Here is a 21,303-nt window from a genome sequence, read left to right as displayed (position 1 = left end):
GCATCAGGGGATGAGAACAGGGAAACGACGAGCTCTAATTATTCTCGGTGAGCACTATGGGATATAGTTAGTCATCCATATATTTCTTCTCCGCACTTTGGTCTGCAATATCTCCCCACGCAAGAGTTGATAAGACTGCTTTTAATTCACGGTCACACTGTTCACGGTTCACAGAAGGAGGCTTGAGTTTAGACGCTGTATCACCAACAATGCTTGTGGTTGTAGCAACCGGTAAGTCAATGTTTTGACATACCAAACGAATGGCAGTATTTTGAAATAACGAACCACAACAGGCGTACTCAAGGGGTTTTGCAAGATACAATTTTTGTTGATCATGCGATCATGGATTACGAACGATTTTGTGTGGATACTTTTGTATACAAAATACGGTTCAGGTTAGTTAAAACAAGGTTAAAAAGCTTGATTGTGTCGTTACCGTTTCATCTGACATTTTCGTTAAGTGCGAGCAATCTAAATCACCTGCATAGTAAAAGTATTAATAATGTCTGCGACGGCAGATTACAACAGACAGACGAAAACATCATATCTATGTTTTTGTTTCAACTTTGTCTATCAGGCGCTAACTCGATTATTTCAGTCCATGTAGTCTAAATTTTGTTTTGTTCGCATGAAAGTTGCGTGACCGAGCAGAAGGCTAATAAACAACAAGGGTTTATCAGTATTTTGAAGGCAAACTGTTTGTTTGCTCAGTTCAAAGGCAGGTCACTTATCCATATTATTATCTTGCTCTCAGTCCTCTTAATAAGAAGTGTTGAGGTAGGCAAAAAGGTTTCTAACAATATGTTTTTTCGATTTTAAACCTGCGATTGGAGTTTCAGCAGTGTTTAATTTGCATACGAGAGAACTGTCGACCAGATGATGCGTGACGGAAGCTGAGCAGCTATGTTTGCCGTGACATTTATCATTTGTACGCATTTCTCTTTCAGTTCTTCTCTTGGTAACTGAAACACACTCAACAAGTAAGAAGTTATTTCTTTAAATCGTGTTCATTGCGAGTTGATATAAATAGCGAAGAATCATTTGTGAGCCGCTTAATCGATTATTGTCATGGACAAAAGCAGTATAGCTCTTGACTAAATTATTTCCAGACATAGCACGATAATCAACATTTGATCCAAATTTCAGAGAGGATAGGGTTTTTTTTGTGGTAGTAAGGTGATTTTGGTTTTGCTACGTTCGAGCAAGCTACAGATTTCCAGCAGCGGTAATTGAAGTAATTGTACGTTTTATATGATTGTTGGGTGGACTATCTTGGATTTGGTTTAGCCGTTTACATTCCTTTTTTTTTTTCGTTCTCGCTAGTCTGCCAAAGGGGAAAAATTATTCTTACAGGAGCCAACGGTCAGCTAAGCAGTCCAGATCCGGGTAAATCTGGAATTTGTTCTTGGGAAGTTAAGATCCCCGAAGATTCACGGATAGTTTTTTACTTCAACTTCTACGAGATTGAGCATTGCGGTAACAGTTACTCGAATGAAAACAGGTGCGCTGGCTGCACTCGCATAGAACTGAGGAACAGCTCTAATAAACCACCATGGTACACATTCTGTGATTTCAAAGCAAGCATACCCGAACCTTTGTCCACCGACACAAGCACCCTTCTCGTGAATTTCCAGTTGGAAGCAGATGACAAAGAGAGCCGGTTCACTGCTGAATACGAATCTTGGCCATCTCATGATAGTAATAATTTCAAATGCTTTTTTTATTCATTATTATTACTAACTGAATTATTTTGAAGTTGTTCTTGGTTCAACTATAATTTTTTATTTCAGTGAAAGTTTTGGTGTATTGAACAATACATGCACGTTGTTGCATTTCGTTTTTGTTCTGTTTTGATTTTCAAAGGGGGGTGGGTGGGAGTCTCTCTTGTGTCACAGAGGAGGCTCCGCAGTCATGTTTAATACCTTCAACGGTTTCGAAAATCAGTTTATCAAATGGCACATTACTTTTTTTAAGCAAAATCGAGTTATATGTTTAAGGGTAATTAAGACAAACTCAACCATACCGAGGACATTCGCTATTTAAAGAACGATTACTCTGTGAGGGGTATTAAGGTCCTTCTAAAACTGGAAAAGTGGCAAAATGTTACATCAAAACTGAAAAACGAATTTACCTCAGGACTTCTTTGCCGTATAACAAACTGATTTATTTCGGTCATACATGATGAGATTCCTTAGGGGATAACAGAGAAATCACTAAATTTGCCTCTTTTCCAACATGTGGCTCCGTATCTTTGTTAGTGTATAGCCCCCAATAGCGAGGATCTGGGACGCACAGGTTCGCACCCCGTCGAAGCTGGAATTTTCTGTACGCTTTCTTTTCTTCCAATTTTTCTATTACACCTCACCAGTTAAGATCATTTCGGTATTTAAAACATCCACAGATAAAGAGAAATGAAATAGTTCATTTACTTTTTAGAGAAGAATTGACTAACAAAAGTAGTCCTCCAAAATCATTCCGTTATAGCGAAACAACTTTTGATGTACCATAAACATGAAAGACAGCTAAGTAAAGAAAAAGAAGAGCATTAAGTTGTGAAAATAAAATCTCAAAAATACATTTAGGCTTCGTTCAAGCTCGTATGATATTTAGGGTTTATTTTCACAACTACTTTTACAGGAATCATTGCACGTAACCGCATCGATATTACTTCTTAGGTAAATCTTTGTTCGTGAGTCCAACTAAATAATTTTCATACCATCACCGTACAATTTTTTTTCGAGCTTTGTTTTCACAACTTCGTAAGTTGTGTTTAAAAATGAGATTATTGTTCCTCGCACTATTTTACTTCTGTTCGATCAGGTTGATATGATGTTTTTTAATCAAAGAAACCAAGCTTTATGATGTATAACTTGTTTTTCTTTACGAAAGAATTCCCGCTGGCCATTCAAGGAGAGGGAGCACAAACGAAAAACCCGGCAACAAGGGTCCAGGTTTAAAATTCACGACTTCGTTTCAAGTGTCACTATTTGATCGACACATACGAAATTTAAATGGCTGATTTCGCGGCGAATCTCGGGAATTTCAAACGAACTTCCATAACCGCTGGTAAAAATGGTTTTTAGTGTGAAAAATAACTAAAAAAAATCTGTAAGGAGAATGTCCAAACAAAACCATTTTTCAAAGGTTACTTAATCTCAGTCAATGACGGAGACCATGACTGGTTAAGTCTCAGTACTCCCGTCAAATAAAATTGTCTCAGTAAGGCGCGGTAGTTGTACAAAAACAGAAGTGAAAAGAGAAGTTTTTGAATCAGAGTGCACGGTATGTAGAGATCATTCTGGTTAGGACTTTGCATATCGCCTCATGCCAAGACTACGACTTGGCATTCATCATCCTTAAGTGTACATGTGAATGTTTATTTATTAAGTCCTTTTTGATATCCTTTCTCCTTCTTTTTGTAGGGGTCGACCTGGTAACAACATCAACCGCACATATTTCAAGTCCACTATTTCCTGGCAGATATCCGAGGAATTCGCATTTTCGGTGGTCAGTGGTTTCTCCCTCGGGATATCGCGTGAAAATTGAATTCTCTAAGTTCGACTTGCGCTATTGTGCTAGATGTCAGGAATGTGATTTCCTAAGAGTGCATGATGGTGCTTCGCCTGAAAGCCAAGTGTTAGGGACATACTGCTCAAATCCTGGCACCCTATACACTTCAGGAAATAACGTTTGGATAGAGTTTGTAGCATCAAAGGACCTCAACCAAGTACATGACAGCATTGGGTTCAAAGCAACACTTTCAAGGGGTAGGCGTTTCACGATATTGAATAATTGTTTAGAAATGACGGGAAATACTCTGAAAAATATCAAACAAACTTTTGGCGCTGTTTCCGCTTTAAAGAGGTCAATAAACCTTCGTTATTCGATCCTTAAATTCACTGCTACTACAATGAAATTTCCCGTACTTTAGATGATGTAATGATTTTGTTTATCTATAGTTACCCCAAAGGTGTACAAACGATGTCAGGGACCCAGTGATAATCGATATCGTATTACCGAAATTCCTTTTTCTGTTATCATTACTGTCCGAAAATTTTCAAAAAAATAATGTTATGTCAAAAAAGAATATTGATCTGTTCTTTGTTTATGACTCTCTAATATTGTCAAATTGTTTACTTGCTTCACGATTACTGTTGAGCGAAACCAAAGGTCAGTGGAAACCGATCGTTTACTGAATGCAGGTGTTTTCGAGTTTACCAACTCGACCATCAACCTCGCAGTTTGTTTAGGAATCGCCTTTCCAGTTAAATCCAGTCATCGATTCAGATCTAAATGATAAAACACACAATTACCAAGAGACCACTAGCCTCATCCTCTATTGAAAAAAATCATTTCGTTGGGAGAAATTTTTGCCGAAGAAAGCCATCTGTGGGACTCACATATGTAGAACCATGACGTTGAAATTGAATAATTATTTTTAAATAACTGTCTCACGTGTGTGTAAGTCAAGTGTGCTTTTATTTTGCCAATGGCAACGAAACTTAATTCCAAATCGAGAGGTTGGTCGCACAGTCACATTACATTTGAAAGCATTGCAGAAAAACAAGCCTTATAGTAAAAAAAATTGGGCTGCGATGGGATGCGAATTTCTGCCTTTCAGGTACTTAAGCTACGTTATATTAGACATAGTAGCTGATGAAAGTTGACGGAAGTGTACATTAGTGCCCGTTCTAAAACGCAATATAGTTGTGACTAACATCAATGATCATGATCGTTGAAACGGGGCTTAAACTTATCGAAGCCCGAAATTTTTGTGATCTTATTCAATTTTGTTTTTTGTTTTACAGCGTAATATTTGAAGGAAGGGATGAGGGGGGTGGGGGGGCTGAAGCCGCCTCAACCCCTCCCCTTCACGCGCGTTCCATTTGTAGAAGTCTACATCGCACATACGTCATTCAAATCCGAGATGATCTTTATTAAAAATCACAACTTTTATGGGACAATCCAGTTGACTGTTTGCACGTGCCGAGAAAATTTGGTAAACTTTACTGAAGTAGGCTCTAAAATTTGAATGCCCCGGGAGCAAAATCAAGAACCGATCTAAATACAATAAGCTCAGAATTCTCACACTTCAGAGCGGGAGCATACTATTTTATTTATTTAATTATTATCTCTGTTTCCAAATGATGAGACTTGACTCTAATTCCCTTTTTTCCATAGAAATCAGGCTCTATGTGATTGTGGTACCGTGCATTCTTGGAATCTTTTTGGTAAGCCTCGTGGTCGCTATCCTTGTTGTTATGTGTCGCCGTCGCCGTCTCTCCCCATCGGGAAATGGAGCCCCTGTTGTACAGATGTCCTTACTGAACGAAGACGACAATTTTAGTAATGCTCATTTGTCCGATGCTGGACCACACATTGAAGCCAGCTTACCTGTGTATCGTCCAACAACACAGAAAATAAGGAGATGACGAACCGCCTTACATCAGCCAGAGAAGGAACGCTTTACACTGTTGTGTAATATGTTTAGTTGTGGTCATTATATAGTCGTTGTACAATTTTGTTTGTCATAAGATTCCCTTAACATTTATTTACAAATATGGTAATGAGGTCAGGCTATGAAGCGGTGAAAAGAATTGGAAAACGGAAACGTCACCATCATATGATTTCCTGAATCAGTTTTACTTCTCTTCTTGTCATCATGACCAAGTTACAGTATGTGCAATTGGAACCTGTAGAGAGGGAGATTTTTCTCCAAGCCTTGATTGAAAATTCCAACATTAACAGCTTTATTAAGGCCGAGTTTTCTTCAAGGTTCGGACGAGTATTAGTTTACGTTACTACAACTATTTACAATAGCTCATTACGATTCTTTATTGTAATCAACATAACATTTTAAGTTAGAAAAGGTGTGATTTTCTACCCAAGTTGTGTGTGTTTAAAACACAGTAAGAAGTCGGAAATGTGAGTAGATGTAGCTGTGCGTCGAAAATAGGAACATCAGACAGATAGTCATAATCATTAGTCAGGCGGAGAGCTACCATAGTTGAATCAACTATCAACTATAATCTTTTTTATATCCCTAACTGCCGGATTCGCTCGCTCGGTGTTCGCTCATTGAGGCGCGTGGTCCTGAATCGGCCAAACCATCTGATGGTCAGAGCTCGAATAATTCGCCGATGCGTGGTGAAAACTTTATTTGAAAATGTTTTTTCCTTTTATAACGAAATTTGCCTTTACCTTTATTTTTTTCTTTGTTTGTTTTGTTGTTGTTGTCGTTGTTTTTTTTTTTGAAGACAAACTTTTTTTTTGAAAGTGAGAGAGTTAAGATCTGAGTAGATTTTAATCAACTGATTCACTCATTCACTCAGTGTTAGTTACCAGTGTTATTATGACTATTGAGTGGCTAGTCCACTGTGATTACTAAAACGGTAGTAAGCAAACAATTACGATTATAGAAATAGTGATAATAATTAATGATAATCATGAAAATAGTGACTACTTAGTCGTGTCAAGTCCTGTATCATAGAACAGTGATTAACAGTTTGAATCTCAGATGGAGGCTACAGTGAACAACCATTCTAGGTGCTGTGTATCCTGAACTCATATCCAATGACAGTGTGATGATAATGTCGCGGCGGTAAAGGCCTGAGACTGCTTGGTCAATTGGGATAGAAAACTTAAAAATAAGAAGGATTTCAAAGACTCAGTGTAAAAGAGAGTCTAGGCCAAAGTATAGGCTAAGGTAACAGGCTAATGAATTGACCAGTTTAATGTCTATTAAACAACGAAGAAAACAGACAACCGATCAAAACTAATCCAAAAAAATCAGAGAAACATTGTAAGCTTGTTGTTATCAATTATTCCCAACTATTTTCTGGTATAAAAATTGTAGATCTCTTAATACTTAGGAGTACAGAGATTGATTAGGACTAATGGACATAACTGTCCTCTTCGGGTAAAACCATTACGATGTTGTTGCTTTTCTTGCAAAGAAATGACACTCCAATATTTTATGTTAAATTCGTTTTTCTCTAAACATTATTTTGTACCTCGCATTGTTGATTTGTCACAAAGAAAAGTTTTCTCTGCTCAAACCAAGAAAAAACCGTTTATCGGGAGATATTAAGGATAAATTGTTATTTCCCTTTTTTGGTGACTCAATGCAATCGTGTCACGAATGTAACAGGCCTTATTTCTTGAAAAATAATGATCATACCGTCTGCAGTGCTGTGATTCGCCTAACTGACAAACATAGCAAATTGCAATGAGGTGGTAATGTAAACTAGCCACCCTACTGATGTTTCGAGCGTTAGCCCTTTGTTTTGCTCTAACGAAGGTCTAGCTCTCGAAACGTCACCTTTAGAAACCTTTAACGGTAGCCAGTGTACATTATCAACTCAAATGATACAATCAACTTATCTTGTTATACTCCTCACCAGCCTAGCACTGCAGTTTCTTTAAAAACTTACCCCTGTAACAAAAATGCAAGTTTGATTCGTTCATCCTGTAAGAATGTTTCCTTTGGTGTTTGCACTAAGTCTTATAGCTACCTAATGGTAGCTAGATTTTTAGAACTTACCATTGGATATTGCTGTGTCAACCAGCAAGATGCTGTAAGAGTATTTTAAAACAAAGAAGAAAAGAACGCCACAACCAACAAATGAAAAGAACAACATTTCTATAAGGGTGTCGTAAAGTATGGCGTATTTGCGCCCTTGCCGCGAAAAGAAAACGTAAATCACTAAATTGTTCATGAGACAGTGTTCACATGAGTGTCGCTGCGATTGACTGCAAAGGTCTCGTCCATTTTGGCTGTACGTTTTGAGATTTTCAAGATGGTTTTTCAGTTCCATTCCGACTGAAATAGACATTTAGGACCTCAAAATGAAAAGGAAATATGCTAAAAATTTAAGTGATAATGACGAAATGAGCTTTTGATTAATAAATACTTTGATTCCCAAACGCGATTCGAATCATGGATGGAAAACGAATGATGAAATCGCCACCGTCAGTCGGGCTTCGCCACTTCCGCGCCACTCCTTGGACTTATAAGTAGTTCAGTCGAACCTGTGTTAAGCAGTCACCGTCATGGGGAATGGTGCGGTGAGCCCTTGATATAGGTTGACCAGGAAATGAATTGCGTGATTTTCAGAATTAATATTCGTCCTAACAGTCTAAAGAGGGAAAATAATCTGCTATGTGTTGAAGACATTTGAATTAACATTAACATGAAATTAATTTTACGTGAGAGTTTATTCTTGGTTTTATGTAGGTAGTTTCTGTTTAGACAAACAGGCTGTTGAGACTCAGTCAAGGGTGACCATAACCGCTCAATAGGGGTGAAAATTACAGTTCTTAAGGGGGAAAAATTTCGGGACTTCGAAAACCGACCGCTTAGTACGTTTAGAAGGTGCCTGCAGAGCTGCTGCGCCTTTTCAGGTTCGACCATGTCTCAGGGTTTTGTTCAGGGGGATCCGTATCAAATTGACTTATTTCTGTTGATCTGAACTAAGGTCCTTCCTACCTCCCGCGAAAAAAGACAGTCCTGGAAATTGTGAAATGCTTTCTTTCAAAAGAAGAAGAGTAAGCAATGACAGGTGTTTTACCAAATTTAGCAAAGAAGTGTCTTGGATACGCAATCATTTAAAACCTCTTTAATAAGAAAACGTTTTTGTATTAAAAGTCACTTTAAGTGCTGAATACTATACCTTGTTAATTGCTTAATATGTATAAGTAGTTTACGGGGCGTAGGAGATTTGCAAATATGCGCTCTCATTCACGACATAAGCCCACTTTAAAAACAGAACGGAACAACCTCATCTTTCTTGTTGTTTGCTTGATATGTATAAGTTGTTTGTAGGGCGTAGGAGCAAAAGTGAAAAGTGTTACGCCAAACTTAGCATTTTCTTTTAACGCGTAGATCACTTCCGCGGTAACATTGACAAAACGCGAGACAGCCATTTACAAATTCAGTGCCCCTGCTATAATCACCTCGCGCGAGGTGATTATAGCGACGCTATTCTCGACCAATCAGAGCGCGCACATCTCTATAATGGGCAATCATACAAAGTAATGATAATAAGACTGAGAGGAGTCCAGGTCGTGATAAACAAATCGGATTTTGTTATCACTCGTATGATTACAGATCGAATTGGACGACACGAAGTCTTCTCACCAATTTATCATAAAAATTACAATTTCCGAGAGAAGAAGAATGGCCAAGTTACCAAAGAAAGGGAAAATTTCCATTAACTTATTTAAACTACAACTTTAACGTGATTGGATTATTGATCTGTCCGATTACAACTTGGCAAGTAATTGGAAGAAAATATAATTTTTGTAAACCAATTACAATCGGTTAAATTGTAATTTTTATGATAAATGTGACTATCGTCTAGTTATTTAGACCCATTCAAGAGTAAGCCGCTGATTAACAAAATCTGCCATGAATAACTTGGCCTCAAATGTCCTGGTGAATATATACAAAATACAATAACCCTTTAAGGCCTGGTTCCCAATAATGAAATGCTGATCATAACCATTATTATGTCAACTGATGTCATGATGGTGATACCACGATCCTTCGTTTCACCCGTTCACACCACAAACATGATGACAAAAGAACTTGCTATGTAACTCTCAAGTAAACGAAATGATTCTGGAAGTTGACCCCAGAAAAAAAAAGGCCCGAATAAAACTTAGGCCCTCAAGATATTCGAACCCACGCCTCTTGGACACTTGTGTGGCGGAACTTCCAACTGAATTACGTCCTGAATCGTTATTTCACTTGCGTAAATCAGGCTTCACGTGGCTGTATTAGTTGCGAGATTATGAATGGTCAGTTAAACAAATTCTGAATTATGTTAAATTGTCCTTGTTTTCTCAGTTTATAGTAGTCATTCTGTATTCCTCTGTAGCAGGAGACACTCTCCCGTTGTCAAAAAACCTTGCACTCCCATTATTGTCGTATGTGTACATCGTCAGGTTCTGAAACGAAAAAAAACCTTGCAAAACATACCCCATGACAATATGGTGATTCAACACCTAGCACATTACTAGTGGACCTCACCACACTGTAGGTTAATTCGTTGTTAGAAGAAAAAGGTAATCTGCTGTAATATCTAATGGTACTACGTCTCCATTTTACTATTAACCATGCTACTATTTCCGCCATATTCTTGGAGGATATTAGAGGAGGACTTAGGAACTGGATCTACCGTGAAATTAGTGGTATAGCCATTCTCGAGAAAGATGTTTTTCGTCTTGTCACGAGCGTGGTACAAAGAAAAAATTCTGAGTCCCCATATGGAATCGAACCTTTGCCTTTCTCACTTTGACAAAATATGACGATAACTCAAGATACGAATGTTGCCTTTGACCATGTATCAGATCTTACAATCTAGTAACGTTTTTGCACCCATGAAATTACTCTAAATTCGTCACGTGACCAATATGTCCCAGCTAAAACTGGGAATAAGGGAATAACCGGTGACATTCCCTTCTTAACACTCTGATTTTCATGTAAAATGTAATTCAAGATGAAAGAGCTGAAGAACGGACATATTTGTTTGCTCGTAAATTCGCACTAAGGAATAGTGAAAAGTGAATATCCTACACAGAAAAAGGTAGGCTGCTCGTGAACACTTTGTCCCGAGCGATGCAAAAATATCTCATGGATAATAAACATAGCCTCTATTTGGTGCGAATATTTCCGCGGATGTTTGTCATTTGACAGTATCTGTTCCTAGAAGCTCACAGTTTTCCTCGAACTTCACTCTCGTTAAACTTCTTTCCTCTCAGAACAAATAATGTCTAAGGACAAATGGAGGCAATTTTTCTACAGCATCGTCATATTATTGGAGAAGGAGAAACCTGATAAAATAATCAATTCACCAGGGAAGTCAACGGTAAAGCAACACTTTCCCCAAAAGCCTTGATTTTGGATTACATCCATAGCCCCCTGCTCAATTCTTAGTCATTCAAACCTCACCTGTTTTCGAACCTTAGAGACTCCTCGCATTAGGGCCAGCTTCTCGCAGCAACCTTCTCTGTTTCTGGTGATTCCATTCGCACAGCACCGAATCTGACGAGGAATAATCTCCTTGGGAATAGTGAACACAAGCTGGGCCCAGATCAGCTCAGAAAAGCCGAAAAACAAGCTCCACATCCACTGGTCCCACTCCATATCAATCACACGAAATGCATTTGTGAAGAATTGCACGATAATGATCTAAAAGAATGAACAGAACATGAGCTTGTCCGGTAAAAGCCGTCTTACCCCGCACTCGTACGGCTCTGTTGCTTTGGAAAATTGTGGTCGCAAACTTAAAATAAAACAGAACTGAAAATCTGTCGTTTTTTTGATAAACTGCGAGTCCCTTGTTCTGGCGTAAAGAAATAAAGCGAATGTCGTTACTCTAAAATTTGTTTTGAAGTTGTCGACCGCACCCCTCTTAAGTATTTAATTAAGGCCCGGCTAAATGTACGTAACATTTCAACGAACATCTTGCAACATTGTTGCACGCAATGTGTTGCATACGTTTGGTCACCCTGTAGCAACGTGTTATAAGATGTTGTTAGATGTTGGATGGTGTTGAATCAATTTTGAAAATGGTCAAATTTTAATTGCAACATTTTGGATGTTGCAAGATGTCGCGCGCGTTTGGCCAGCTCCTTTTCAACACGATCCGACAACATTGCAGAAAGGTAAAAGCCATACTGATAATGATAATCCTACACTGCATAGCAAGACAAAAATAAGTTGTGAAAATAAGTAGCAATTTGAGCTTACCTGAATTCCCATAGAAGCAATCCAGACTATGATAAAAACAAAGTTGATATCTCTGAGCTTGCCATACAACAATCCAGAAAACACGTTCCTGTCCTGTAACCGCCTGCAGTTAATTTCATTAAAAAGTTGCATGAAAACGAAGGTCGTGAAAACCATGGTCTTGTGCTGAGTTGGTCGGCACACACTGGATTCCTCGTATCCATTTCTCATGTCCAAGAAATCAGGAAAAACAAACATTAACAAGAACATAACGGCCAGTTGGTATATAGAATGACCGATCACGTTCCTCAGCAAAGCGCGGGATATAAGAGGCTTGCTTCGACCGTAAGGCTTGTGTTTGAATATGTCGTCCGATGGCTGATCACGAGTAAGAGCGAACGATGCCAGTGAATCCATGATAAGGTTTATCCATAGCAGCTGAGTAGCTGACAGAGGACTTCGCTGTGAGATAAAAATAGGTAACATGGTATACTTTTAAAGACTTTTCTCAAACAAAACCGACTAAAAAGGTAACAAAACCAATAAGTCATCGATATGAATCTCAAGTCCTGTGAAGAAAGCGAGATTACGATATGTTGCCTCACTCGTTTTTCTATATTTTTTCGGGTTTTACCTTTGAAACTGTTTACATTGTTACAATTCCGACACTGACACTAGAGCTGTAATCAACTTTGGCAGCGTTCGTCAAAATTTTGACCAAAGACTTCATTGGTCCAGCTTTAAACGCTGTTCTTCTCATGCGAAGAACTAAACCAATGAATTAGGTGCAAATAATCAATTTTTTTCGGTAGTTTACTTTGTCGTGGCCCGCAATGTTTAGTGTAGAGGGCCTGTTAAATATTTCAATTCTTTAATCCTCATGAAAGTGGCAAGAAATTTGTATCGGCCTTAGGCCCAGGCTATCTACATATTGCAAATTCTCCTTATTAGAACAACTGAATTAATGACCTAACCTTTGTGACACACGCTCCAACAATCACAACGATGATGGCAACCCACGCGACGGTCAACTGAAACTGGAGGAACTTGAGAATGGTCTCGTACAAGTTACGTCCCCATTTGACTGCCTCAACAATGCTGGTGAAGTCGTCATTTTCTAACACAATATCAGCGGATTCCTTCGCAACGTCTGTTCCAGACACGCCCTGTGGAAACAAATCAATTCTTAAGTTGTTTGTTAATGAAGGCTGGCTCCTGACATAAAGTTTCAAAGTAAAAAATGTACCAGAGAAGGTTGTTAGCCAAACCAGCATGGCTGATTATCATCCGGATGATGTGCGCCAGGAGCGCACGCAGCAACTAGATCAAGATTAATTAGACACAAAAACTAAACAAAAGTTTTTCGAAGCGTCAGCCTTTCTATATTCGCGACGAAATAAATATTTACTACCTGCCTTTGGACTAAAAATGTTCATTTAAACAATAATTAGTTTATTGTAGTTTAGATGTAAAGCTTTACAGCAGTTGTTTCAGTACAACTGTCCGAACTTGACGGATTCATTCAAAAACAATTTAAGATGTGTTTGTACCATACTTACGGACGTAATGCAAAAAATAGAATTAACTAAAAAGCCTGCGTGTTTATCCAAGGAATCTGGGTTCCAAGTTGTTATAGTTGATTGCCATAGTTACCATGGTGAGTCCTACGTCAGCACTCCTCAATACTTTGTCATCATTCACTCCAGAAGCAGTCACAGCCACTATCTCACCATGCGGAGAAGACTGGCTCCTCCGAATGTGCTCAACGAATTTTAGTCTGTCTGCCGCTCCAGCAGAGGCCAGGATACGAAGTTCGTTTGGCCACCATTCGTCGAACTTTTCTTTAGTGATCTGTGCACGATACAAATTGACTTAACTAAGAATGGACTGTGTGAGAAAAAATTCTATGATTGTTGAGTTGAACGAGATCAGGTTGAATTATGTTAATGAAGTTGATAATATAAATTTTTTCTGTTGTCTCACGACAAAGTCACCAGTAATTGTGTTATCCAATAAAGTCATTGTTATTATTACTGCAAGCCTTCTTCAGGCGATGGGGTCGACTGGTGCATTTCGATCCGGTTATTGTTTCCGTGTAACATGGTTTCCTCAGGCGTTAGCTGATTTGCCGTGCATCGCCGGCTTTGATGTTTCAGTTTCTAATTGTCGGCATCCACGCTTGCGGTATTTCGGCTCCGTTGTCCCTGTTTATGTTGTTTGGGTTAAGTCTTATGTGAATTGCCTCTTTCACTTTCCTTGTCTACCAATGGTTGTCTCGGTCAATCGCAGCAGACTACCGTGATACATATTGCTGTGCCGGAACCAGTCGACCCCATCGCCTAAAGAAGACTTGCAGTAAGCTGTCGAAACGTCGCGATCTACATCTAGTGACTTTATCGTGAGACAACGGAACAAATTTATATTATCATCCAGCTACCACGGTGAACAACAACCTATTTCATGACGTTAATGAAGTTTTTTTTACAATTCCTAGAGTTGCATGTTCAGATGAACCAAAATAACGTTCATTCACGCATACTCACTGAATCTGTTTGTTTACCAAAAACATTCGATTCGTGAATCGCTTCATACCACAGTCATCCTTTTTTCATGTGGCTCACAATGATCTGCCTTAACACGTATCTTGGGCTGATCATTCATCATTCCTCGCCAGTCTGTTTGTTTAGTGAGTTTTGTGGAAAAACAATCTTTCAGGGTAGTATTTAGCTGATTAGGTATCATTTGGTCCAACCAATCAAGTTATGTCAACGACTTTCAGTAAACCGCTTAATTATATGAAATATTTATGTAATATATGCCTACTCACGCTGCTGAAAACTTTGCTGTCGCATCCAAAATAGGAAAATTCTTTGAGAGGCCAATCCCTAGATGGTGACAGGATTCCGCTCTTTGAGCCGAATCTTCCTGCAGCACTCAAGTTGTCCCCTGTCACCATGCACACTTTAATACCTGATTGGTGGAGATCCCATATGGCATCCGGGACCTACATCAGAGCAAAACGATTTAGGAATAACATCTCATTATTATATGACAAGGTAGTCCTGAGGTAAATCCAAACGCTCTGGTTCTGACTTGCTCCGTATTTTGTTACAGATTGTTTCCACGGAAACAGTCTAAAGCCGTGTATTATAGGTTGCGAAAGGCGGCATCTTTAAAGTAAACGAGTTTGATCCGTGTGCCATACAATTAACTGTTTATTAAACTCGCTAGTTTGAGCCGTACTGGGGAATCTTGGCCCTCGGCCAAGACGTACACACCTATAAAGCCCCGAAACAGAGACATACAAAAGGCTGTGAAGCCGAGATTTTCGTAGTCTACCAAGTTTCCGCTGCTTCATGACAAATAAGATTTTTGTCGATAACTAGAATAGTTTTAACTAGTACCTCAAGGAGAATTTTATTTGATTTAAATATGTGTAAATTTGTCTTTCTCTTAAATTTTTCGTCGCCTCTAACCGTGCGTCTGTCTCACTTCACCAATTAATCGTTTGCTACGCTTTGCTGAGTTATAAAACATGATAATTCAAGATATCTTAACTCAATATCACATTGTGTTGAACTATCTTACGGTAGGTTTTTTTTTAGTTACCCGTGTTCGGACATTTTCGTCAATGCCAATATAACCCAGGAACGTAAGGTTTGACATGGAGTCATCGTTGTCCCAGTCATAGTTTTCTACGAGAAGAAAAAGGTGACATTTTAAAAGGTATATGAGGTATTTTCCATGATTCATATCAAGAGAAAAAAAAGGACAAACTTGTCCGATTATTTTCTATTGTACTCAAAAAAATGCCCTTAAGTGTCAGTGCGCAAGACTTTATAAGACTCTTCCTACCGAACCTCAGAACAATGAAATGAGAGCTGTAGAATTAAGATGGTTGAGCTTTTCTACTCTAAACTTCAGACACACTATCCGTGTTTTTCCTTTTTACAGAAGAGGTTTCATCCAAGCAACTGTCTCGAAGGACCACGGGCAATCAACTTACCTGGAAAGTATTTCAACGCTAAACATATAACTTCAAATTGTTTTCTTGTTTGCAGATTATCGATTTCCTGCCATATGTTCCTTTTGTCCTGATCGTCGAATGCAATATTCTCAAGTGTCGGAAGTGCCATTTGGGTGCAGCGGGGCAGCACATACCCAGGAGCCCCCTTGCAGTACAGCTTGTATCCTCCACTGCCACTGTCCCTCATGTGAATAACAACAGCAGTGTGCTGAAGACTTGGAGGTGCTTCTCTAGGACTAGCACGTCTATGCACGAGCATATCCTCAGGATATTCATCTCTCCAGATCTGATAGGTCTCACCCATTTCAAGGACAAGCTGTAGAAGAGCGCCATCATTGCTGTCGCCAATGTGTTTAGGAAGGTTGTCATCGTCTTCATCCTGGAAACGAAGATTAAAGGTATTGAGCGTTTACATCAGTGAATATGTCGGATCTTGTCAGATCAGTCTCTTTGGGGTCTGTGTGACGGGAGTACACGGTGAGAAAATAGGGAAGGTGAAAATCCTGAAGGACCAGGGAGGGTAAAGGAAAAGAAGCACTGGAAAAGGAATGCCTACTATGAACGTTCGCATTGCAGGAATAAACTTTTAACTTGTAAAAAATTTTACGGAAAAAATTGTGAAAATTTTGGAAAAAAATATGTCGGTGTGCTCACCAATCAAAGAGTAACCCACAGTTCTTCCCATGGGCGTGAATGTACTTTTGTTTGCATAGTTTTGTATGTAAAGTCAGCATTTCTGAGCTTTCCCCACTTTACCTCAATATTTGATGAGTATTTTGTACTAACAGCGATTCCTCGGCAGATCTCCTCGGGAAAATCTGGATGTTTGAAGTTGTCATCTTTAAATTTCTTCAGGTCCTGAAACCTTCGAAATGTCTTGCCACCTAATTTTCCTTCCATTGCTCTTTTTCTACTTTCAACAGTCACCTAAAGATAATTGTTAAAGTAAATTTAAAAACAAGTGTGGAACATTTTACAATGTTCTTATGGAAGCTTTCCATAGACTTATTTGAAAGAATCCACGTTCTATTACTCGTTAGCTGAACCCATACAATTCGATAGATCTTTAGAAGCAACGTAACGATATTTACAGAGGAACTATAATTTTGAAAAGAAGCCTGAGGAGCGTCAGAGCGTAAAAAGTCAGAACTAACTTTAAAGGACATGTTTTTATCGTACCTTCCAAAACGAATTGACGTAAATGTTTGCACAGGAAGGGAGGAGGGGGAAAGGGGTGGCGGGTTGGTCCGTCTGATAATAATTTTTTTTAGACTTTTAGCTGATCTGATAGACAGGCAGTAATAAACTGTCGTATTCAATAAAGGTCGAACTGTGGCTTTGTTAGGCTATTTGATCGTTAAGTAACAGAACAGGCTTAGTCTGGCCCTCAGGGTGAAAAATCTTGTGCTACTCGTGGCTAATTGACTCCAGCCAGGAATGTCTATGCTCCCGCGTTGAACCCAGATACTCAAACAAGCAGATTTCTTCAAGTTCTGGGTACATTATTTCACAGATGTAAATAAACGCACTTGAACCTCATGGCTGTACTAAATAAGTGCATGGAAATATCTAAAGCATAGAAATAACGAAGACCAGTCCTTAAAAATCTCCTATCTAGCGTAATTTAAGTAAGCTATGGCTAACAGCTAGAGGTACTTACGTACTCATCCACTGTGTCGATACCTACAAGTCCAATCAACGTCATGTCTGATATTATTTCCTCTTCTCTTTCCCACTGTGGCTCTCCCGCTTCGGTCAGCAATAGTAATAATAACAATAAAAAGTCTTAGCGTCTGCCATGTAACAACCGCTGTATAAACACTTAAGACCAAATCAGTGTCGATAAGATAAATACACTCAGTCAGCTGAGAGTGGGTCCAAGTCGTCAAAGTGCGTTTTATTTTTCCAGAAATTCATGTACGGAAAATGTGGTAAAGATCTTTATTCTGTGATGAAATTCATGTGAATTTCATACATATTCTCTTTTTATGAGAAATGTTTACGGGTAAACTAATGACACCACTGCCAATCATAAAAAATGTGACTTGGCACAACTCACCTGAGGGGTATAGAGGTCTTTGAGCAATGCACATCACTTTTAAATGACTGCTCTCTTGCATGTTTTTGATGACTCGGTCTATCTCGCCTCTATCCTCGAGAGTAAACATAGCAACCTTTCCTCCTTCCTTAAAAATCCCCGTGCACCTTGGAAGAATGGCCTCGGGTGCTCCTTTGATATAAATTTTATACTCATTTCCATCCCTAATGACTGTGCCCATAAATCTACGTTCTGGAGAGAATCCAAACACCTTAACAAATGTTTCCTCTGGATGTTCTTTCCTTATGAACGGGTAGTAGACGCCTAAATCAAGCACAAACTGGAGAAGAGCACATTCTGTCCTGTCACCGGTTTGTTTTGGGAGACATTCAGGGCCTGACGACTGAACACATCACACGAGTCAGTACTTTGACTGGGTGGGGTCAACCATGAAAAAAAAGTTGACCAAATGAACTTTATCTGAATGCCGAGAATGACATTATTTACGAAGGAAACAAAGGCCAAGTTTTACTCTGAGTTGTTTTGTTCATGCCATCATTAATCGATTTTTCAGTCTTAAGTTTAACGTCATGTACTGATTAAGCTGTCGGACTGGAAAGTTCTGCGACAAACAACCGAAGGAGTGGTGTATTACGAGCCAGAAATTTGCATGAAAAAAACTACAGCTCAACCATGGTTATTCCACGAGCATTTGAAATTAGAGACGTAATCTATTGGGTTTTTTTTTAAATTTTCAGCATTTATAACAACAAATACGTCATGATCCACTGTGGACTTTTTGTTTTGAATGATCGTAATTACGTCACGGCTGAAAGCGCATTTGAATACCATTTTACAAATGCGCCAATTGTTATTATCCTAACTCAGCCTAAGGAACAATGAATAGCTTAAGTAGGTTATTTTTCAGGATTAACATCTTGTGAATAACAGTATCTCTGGACCGGTCCTTGACCTACTTTACATTCTAACATCAGTAAATGGAAATCGCAAGGGTTTCCGCGTTTAATTATTTATTTTAAGCTCACCGTGATATTAGAGGAGTAACTGGTGTTGATTGATATCGCATCACACAAGGATTTAAGTACGTTCGTGGGCAACTTGTCGCCGTAAAAACGCGGATGTCCAGTGAATTTCTTGTCGGCCATGTAACACTCCACTACTTGCTCTGAGACAGTCAGCTCACTCAGTTCAGTCAACACACCTGTTTTACCACAACATATCGTTGTTAGGTTCCCCATCTTTTCCACCACATCAACATTGCGGACCAATATTCGACTCGAGTGCATCTTCTCTATGCAGTAGGAGAGTGTGATTGTGACAGCTAGTGACAGCGCTTCTGGTTCAGCGATGATGATGATGACTATTCCCATTATTATAGCTTGAACGAACTCAATCCAGTGACTAACATCGTAACTTTTACCATCAACTGAGTATGTTTGAAAGCTAAATCTAATGATAATAATGAACGTCACTAGTGCACCAACAATGATGCCAGTGAGACCTAAGACAGCCGAGGCCTTGTTAAGCTTTCCCTGCAAGGTTGTGCGTTCGTCATCCGGGTTAAACTCTTGATCAGAAGCCTTTAGGTTGTTCTCTTGATTTTTGCAAGCTTGAGTGTCCTTACCGACAGCAATGACTAAAAATCTACCACTTCCTTCTCTCACGTAACTTCCAGCGAACACTAAAGGGTCTGCATCGCCTTTGGAAGCCTTTATCTGTCCACCGTCAACAATACGATCATTTGTGAGTAACTCGTTCGACTGAACGAGAACACCATCCGCTGGAACAATTGAACCGACTTGTAGAACGCATAGATCACCAACTTTGAGATCCTTACAACAGATTGTCATTTCTTTTCCGCTTCTTATGACAGTGCATTTTCGGCTGTTCTCCATTCTAACTTGCATCTTATAAAACTCACGGTCTCGAAAGAAGTCACTCAGAGCTGAACTAAAAATGATTACTACCACAGTGCCCAGAATTCCGCAGCCTTCCATCCAAGCTGTTTTTGTCTGTTCTATTCCATCGCAGATTTCAGGATGATACCAGCCAAGAATAAGAGCAGCAATGGCTCCCAGTACTAAAATAATCAAGACCGAGTCTGTGAGCGAGTAAATAAACGATCGAAAAAAGCTCTGAGGCGGCTTAACCGGTATATGATTGCTTCCAAAAACTTCTCTTCTCGCGAGCCCGTCTTTAATACCAATTACACCCTTTCTGGTGGAAGAATGAAGCTTCCGCACGATTGCTTTAACACCGCCAAGCTCTCGTTCAAGACGATCTACTGCTGTGCGCCCTCGAGTTTCCATCAGATCGACGAAATTGCGTTTAAGCTCCTGATGATCGGGGAAATCCGGAGCGCAGTTCGGACTGTCAAGTGCCATGTTTTTGCCGCCTGAGTGCTGAGCAGGACAAAGTTGTCAGAGTTGTGCTGATGACGAAAAATTAAATGTTACGAACTCGCCGCAAGGAATTCTGTTTAATTAACGAGTAATCCGGGAATCACGAACCACTAAATCTTACCGACGTTCGCAGTTTCATGTGTCACGAAAAAACTTACGAAGTTTTTTTCATGAAACAGTATTAAGCAGGAAACTTTGGAATCGAGGTAGATTACAAATTTCCCTTTCTCCTTGCCTATGCTGTTTTTACGAAGAGGAACGCAAAAATGTCTCGAGATTGGTCCAGCAAATCATTTGAACGACAAATGAAAAACAAAGGGAACTGTCGCTATAGCAGCGCAACAATAACGTTTTGATTGTCATAAATTCTACGATACGGGTAAACAATAGCTACACGGAAAACAACTTGATGAAGCTTGAATTCTCGCTCAAGGAACAGATAAATTATCACCGTGTGAATTAGTGCTGTAACAGCTTCATTTTCTATCTCCAACGCAAATCCAGAAACGGAGCTATGTAATCGTGCCCCCCCCTCAGATTGTACTTTGTAGGTTAAAGGTTGTTACACATTGAAATATTTTGGTCGATAGCCTGATTGCTGGTTGAAATCCTTCAGTGAATGCCTGCAGTACCGGTAGCCGACTTGAGGTTTTTTTTTATGCTTTTCGAAGGAACCAGAAAAAACAAAACAAAACAAAACAAAGCAAAACGAAACAAAACAAAAGACAATTGCGATGGAATTGTTAACCACATATCTTCAATCGAGTAAGGGATAAGAAGCTGAATACCTGGTAAGTTACTGTTTCAGTACTTTGAAGTGATCGCGAAACCACGTAAAGACTTCCGAAGCTGTAACTTCGGAACAAAGACGTTTGGAAAAAAAGGGGAAACTAAGAAGATTAAGAGAACAGCATCTAACTCTCCGACGAAAACATGTATCGGCAAAGGCCCGTGACGGGCCCTCAGGGCAATCACAAACTTGTTAAGTTTATCTTCTAGAAAGGTCACTGACGAAGGTTGTTTGTGGTAAACAAAACCGCAATTATTTTTCGGCAGGGGCAGAAACAGAAAAACAGAAGTT

At 39.3% G+C, this 21,303-nt stretch overlaps 2 protein-coding genes across 4 annotated transcripts; one reads left to right on the top strand and one right to left on the bottom strand.

The window, feature by feature from the left end:
• The first annotated feature begins 62 nt into the window (after positions 1-62).
• On the top strand, positions 63-7,622 carry LOC131780775 (bone morphogenetic protein 1-like). Its single transcript, XM_059097372.2, has 5 exons — positions 63-231; positions 948-980; positions 1,324-1,698; positions 3,423-3,767; positions 5,182-7,622. The coding sequence occupies exons 1-5, from the start codon at positions 210-212 to the stop codon at positions 5,430-5,432; spliced, it is 1,026 nt and encodes a 341-aa protein (XP_058953355.2). The 5' UTR covers positions 63-209; the 3' UTR covers positions 5,433-7,622.
• Positions 7,623-8,603: 981 nt separating this feature from the next.
• On the bottom strand, positions 8,604-21,159 carry LOC131793343 (plasma membrane calcium-transporting ATPase 2). Of its 3 annotated transcripts, none has more exons than XM_059110753.2 (13): positions 21,011-21,159; positions 18,846-20,251; positions 17,821-18,202; positions 17,422-17,510; positions 16,518-16,688; positions 15,741-16,140; positions 15,344-15,429; positions 14,562-14,738; positions 13,388-13,585; positions 12,709-12,900; positions 11,756-12,196; positions 10,955-11,194; positions 8,604-9,951 (listed from the first exon to the last, which is right to left on the bottom strand). In XM_059110753.2, exons 2-13 carry the CDS (start codon positions 20,202-20,204, stop codon positions 9,847-9,849), a joined length of 3,840 nt encoding a protein of 1,279 aa, XP_058966736.2. In that variant the 5' UTR covers positions 20,205-20,251; positions 21,011-21,159; the 3' UTR covers positions 8,604-9,846. The 3 variants fall into 3 exon arrangements, with proteins under 3 accessions (XP_058966736.2, XP_058966735.2, XP_058966734.2); XM_059110752.2 differs by lacking the exon at positions 21,011-21,159 and adding an exon at positions 20,344-20,501; XM_059110751.2 differs by lacking the exon at positions 21,011-21,159 and having other exon boundaries at positions 18,846-20,499.
• Between the last annotated feature and the right edge of the window lie 144 nt (positions 21,160-21,303).

Source organism: Pocillopora verrucosa, chromosome 14 (genome assembly GCF_036669915.1).
Source record: "Pocillopora verrucosa isolate sample1 chromosome 14, ASM3666991v2, whole genome shotgun sequence".
Classification (NCBI taxonomy): Eukaryota; Metazoa; Cnidaria; class Anthozoa; order Scleractinia; family Pocilloporidae; genus Pocillopora; species Pocillopora verrucosa.
The sequence above is the reverse complement of the archived record's forward strand: the minus strand, read 5'-3'. Positions and strand labels throughout refer to the sequence as shown.

Excerpts from the sequence above, each read along its gene's own strand:
- LOC131793343 (XM_059110753.2), bottom strand. The coding sequence starts at position 20,204 with ATGGCACTTGACAGTCCGAACTGCGCTCCGGATTTCCCCGATCATCAG. Across the intron at positions 16,689-17,421 it reads TCGACACAGTGGATGAGTAC|GTGACTGTTGAAAGTAGAAA; the intron begins GTAAGTACCTCT and ends AATTATCTTTAG. Across the intron at positions 16,141-16,517 it reads AATACTCATCAAATATTGAG|GATGAAGACGATGACAACCT; the intron begins GTAAAGTGGGGA and ends CTTCGTTTCCAG.
- LOC131780775 (XM_059097372.2), top strand. The coding sequence starts at position 210 with ATGCTTGTGGTTGTAGCAACCG. Across the intron at positions 981-1,323 it reads AACTGAAACACACTCAACAA|TCTGCCAAAGGGGAAAAATT; the intron begins GTAAGAAGTTAT and ends CGTTCTCGCTAG. Across the intron at positions 1,699-3,422 it reads ATCTTGGCCATCTCATGATA|GGGTCGACCTGGTAACAACA; the intron begins GTAATAATTTCA and ends TTCTTTTTGTAG.